General features: G+C 35.0%; 1 protein-coding gene across 1 annotated transcript; it reads right to left on the bottom strand.

Annotated features, from left to right (window-relative positions):
* Positions 1-490: 490 nt before the first annotated feature.
* On the bottom strand, positions 491-3262 carry LOC142519702 (L-ascorbate peroxidase, cytosolic-like). Its single transcript, XM_075622735.1, has 10 exons — positions 3166-3262; positions 2864-2994; positions 2057-2231; positions 1903-1968; positions 1502-1550; positions 1284-1369; positions 1100-1179; positions 898-1000; positions 758-816; positions 491-660 (listed from the first exon to the last, which is right to left on the bottom strand). The coding sequence occupies exons 2-10, from the start codon at positions 2980-2982 to the stop codon at positions 645-647; spliced, it is 753 nt and encodes a 250-aa protein (XP_075478850.1). The 5' UTR covers positions 2983-2994; positions 3166-3262; the 3' UTR covers positions 491-644.
* Between the last annotated feature and the right edge of the window lie 393 nt (positions 3263-3655).

Below are 3655 nucleotides of genomic sequence, written 5' to 3' on the forward strand. Positions count from 1 at the left end.
ACCGAAATAGTAGCTTTGAAATAAATTAGTGGCCAACGATAAAGTTGCATGTTTCATTTAGTCCCTTCCAACTACGGGAATTGAACCCGCTTCGTTAATTCATTCCATATTAGATACAATCACAATCCTTGGTTGACGAGGATTTCTATTATTAATTCACTATTAAAATTTTTTTTTGTTGAAGAAATCAACAATTCTATTCTATTTATTTAAAATTAAGAAAATAAATTTTTCCACAAATATCATCAAAGTTGTCGATAATGTTTTTACTACAACTTGCTCGCATTTGTAAAACATTGCACATAACATAAATTTTAATCCAATGCACTCAAATTAGGTTTTTTTTTATGAAAACTCTTGGAATTAATGACTCGGTTGGATTCAATCCATGATTTATATTTCGTTTTTTTTCCTTCTTCCGATACTAATAGTTGGCAGACAAAATGCAATAACTCTGCAACCTTATTTGTATTTTTTTTAAGGAAAAAGATGATCAAGAGCCACTGAATGCTGCTGCTAAATTAGTCGAAATCCAACACATCCATCAAAATTAAGAAACTTAAAGGAGTTCAATCCCAGGTTTAGAACTTAAAGGCAGACAAGAATAGGTCATCTATTCAATGTTCAGTGCAACAACCAACAGCTTAAGCTTCAGCAAATCTGTAAGATAAAATTAAAAATTTTAAATTACTCGTTATTTGTATAAATATTTTATCAGCCGCCCATCAACAACCAAAAATAAAAAACTATGCCTTACCCCAACTCGGAAAGCCTCATGTGAGCTTCGGCATAATCTGCAAAGAAGGCATCCTCATCCTAAAAAGACAACATACTGTTAGTAAAGAAAATAGTGTGTTCATAGCACCGGAAAACTGGTGTGGAGGGGATGATAAAAACCGCAGCATATTTCTCAACAAGTGGGCGGAAGGCGGGATCAACAAGTAGAGCTTTGTCTGATGGCAATTGCAAAAGCCCTTCTTTCTCGCCAGTCAGAAGCTCCCTGTTTACGGATATGAATAAAAAACAAATCAGGCAACAATGCTTGACTGCTAGTCGTAGTGAAACAGTATGAATGCGTTTGATGGGTATTTATGCTAACGTGAAATAAGAATTATCAAATATGAGAGGGTTAGCAGTCCAGGGTCCTTCATAGCCTGAACGTTCCTTGTGGCATCTTCCCTGTGTTAAAAGTAAAAGCATTCATAAATTATTGGTATGTTGAAGTTATCATTTTTCAGGTACAATTTATATATAAAACTAAGAGGCTGTCAGGGAATACAAACCAGAGTGTGGCCACCAGAGAGTGCAACAATATCCTTGTCACTCAGACCCATTTGTTTGCCAAAAACATCCCTCAAGTGGTCACATCCTGGATTATGAATCAAAAAAAAGATCAGCACTTGATGAAGGAAATCTGGCTACAACTGAACAATTGATTTATTACTTCATTTTTGCTTCCGAATGACCATCAAAAAAAATTCAGAAGTCATTTTTTACGCACCCTTGCTAGCATCAGGCAAGCGACCTTCAATAGGAGATTCCTTCTTGTCCTGAGATTATAAATCATCCTTCCGTTAGTTGCATCGATAGAACTTTGACGATCATATTAAATGGAAATAAACATGGATAAATATTACATGCTTGTCAGATAGTTCCACGAAGGATGAGAACCAAGAGGCTATCAAGTTCACATAATAATCCATATCACGACGGGAACAAAATACAGTTTAACATTAATTTTCATTTTCAACTTCATAAAAATATAGATGCCACCGAGAATTTATGAAATACCAAAGTACCCTCTCATTTTAGGCATGCTGAGAGAAAATTCCTTTGTTAAGCGGAAGAACCTAGTGATATGAGAAAATTATATGGAATCAAAACAAGTAAAATATTACTAACCTGCCTTCCTGGGTGAAATGGAACATCAGGTCCTCCTGTTATTTCTACAGCAACAACTCCAGCTAACTAGGAGAAATTTAAAGCCATAAAAGGTTCAATTGTCAAACCAATGCTGTCTAGGTCTAATAGAAAGTAGACTCGATACGAAAAGCACCTGATAGAAATCAGCATAAGAAATGATGGGGAATTGCTCCTTGATGGGCTCCAAGAGCCTGACAGCAATGTCAAGACCATTGTTAGCACCATGTCCCTGTTCAGCCTTGAATCTCATGGTCCCAAAAGGACCTCCAGTCTTGCTGCACTTATCATAAGTACCCGCAGAGTGCCATCTACGATCATAATTCACACATTTTCATTATTGGGAAAAACTTGCGACTGGCTATTAACAAAGTAATGCAACATACTTAACAAATAAATTTATTTCTAGACAAATCTTTCCACTACCCACGACAGCAATTTTCATACAGAGTCCGTATTGTTTTCAAGCAGCCAAGTTGAAATAAAGATGAATGACTTATTTTTCCCAATCTAAAAGCAAATGAGTATTGAGCCAAGTTAGCATTGTAAATTTCACCGGATTGAGAGTAGAGACTTAATGGGATATCTTTCAAGCAATAACATATTGTCAATTTCGTATACAATTATCGCATCTGTAATATTATTTCACAGCTAAAAGTTTCAACATGGAATAAAAAATATTTCTCGTCCATATGTAAATGTAATTTCACTATGCATGTAAAATTACATTTGCATCAACTAAAAGATCCTTGGTTAATCATCATACAGTTGAATCAATAAGGATATCGAGCTACAATTCATACCACATTTTTCAATTATAAACAGATATATGGATAGCGAATCAATGGATCCGAATCTATCCATGGAATCATAAGAATTAGAAACAACGCAACCTCTAAGCCACAACATGTTGCGATAATGAATAAAAAAAACGTAAACTCACGCAATGCGAAGCATGAGAGGAGCACAGTTCTTCTCGGCGATGAAGCCTCTGAGCTTCCTTTTGCATTTATCAATCGCCTTCAGGTATTCATCAGTCACACTCGGATAATTCTTCACCATTTTCACCGGTTTCTACGATCAGATTCAATTTGATCAGCATACATACAAAAAAAAACGTAAACCATGATTCAAAAGCACATATAAATTTTTTTAACGCAAAACTATATAGGAACAATCCAATAAAGAAAAATTGGAATCTATATTGATAATGAAATCGACAACGATAACGAAGAATCCTCTAACCTTGGGTAGAGAGATCGAAGACGTAAAACCGCGAACGGCCGATAATGCGAGTGTGGAGAGCACGAGCAGTGGATTGGATTTATGGAAATGACACAAACGTTTGCTATTTATTACGAGAGTAAAGAAGAGTGAGAAGTTTTGAGTAGGTTAAATTACAATCGTCGATTTTGATCATCTAAGGCTGGAATTGATTATGGGGACGGACGGCTGGGATTGGCGGGGGATCTGGTATCAGTCGGTGGGTGGTAGAATTGATTGGATAATGATCCGCAGAATCTGGTTGATTTGTTAATAGCCCAAATTAAGCAAATCATCCATATTACTCGTGTGGGAAATTAGTAATATATTACTTGCTTGAAAAATTAATCTAATTTTATGTTTGAGTTTTATTTATTCATAATATATATTTATTTTGAAAAATGTGAGTAATATGGATAATGAAAAGTTGATATCTTATTAATTTTTGCGTGATAATATTATATATATAATA

Source organism: Primulina tabacum, chromosome 1 (assembly GCF_025594145.1).
Source record: "Primulina tabacum isolate GXHZ01 chromosome 1, ASM2559414v2, whole genome shotgun sequence".
NCBI lineage: Eukaryota > Viridiplantae > Streptophyta > Magnoliopsida > Lamiales > Gesneriaceae > Primulina > Primulina tabacum.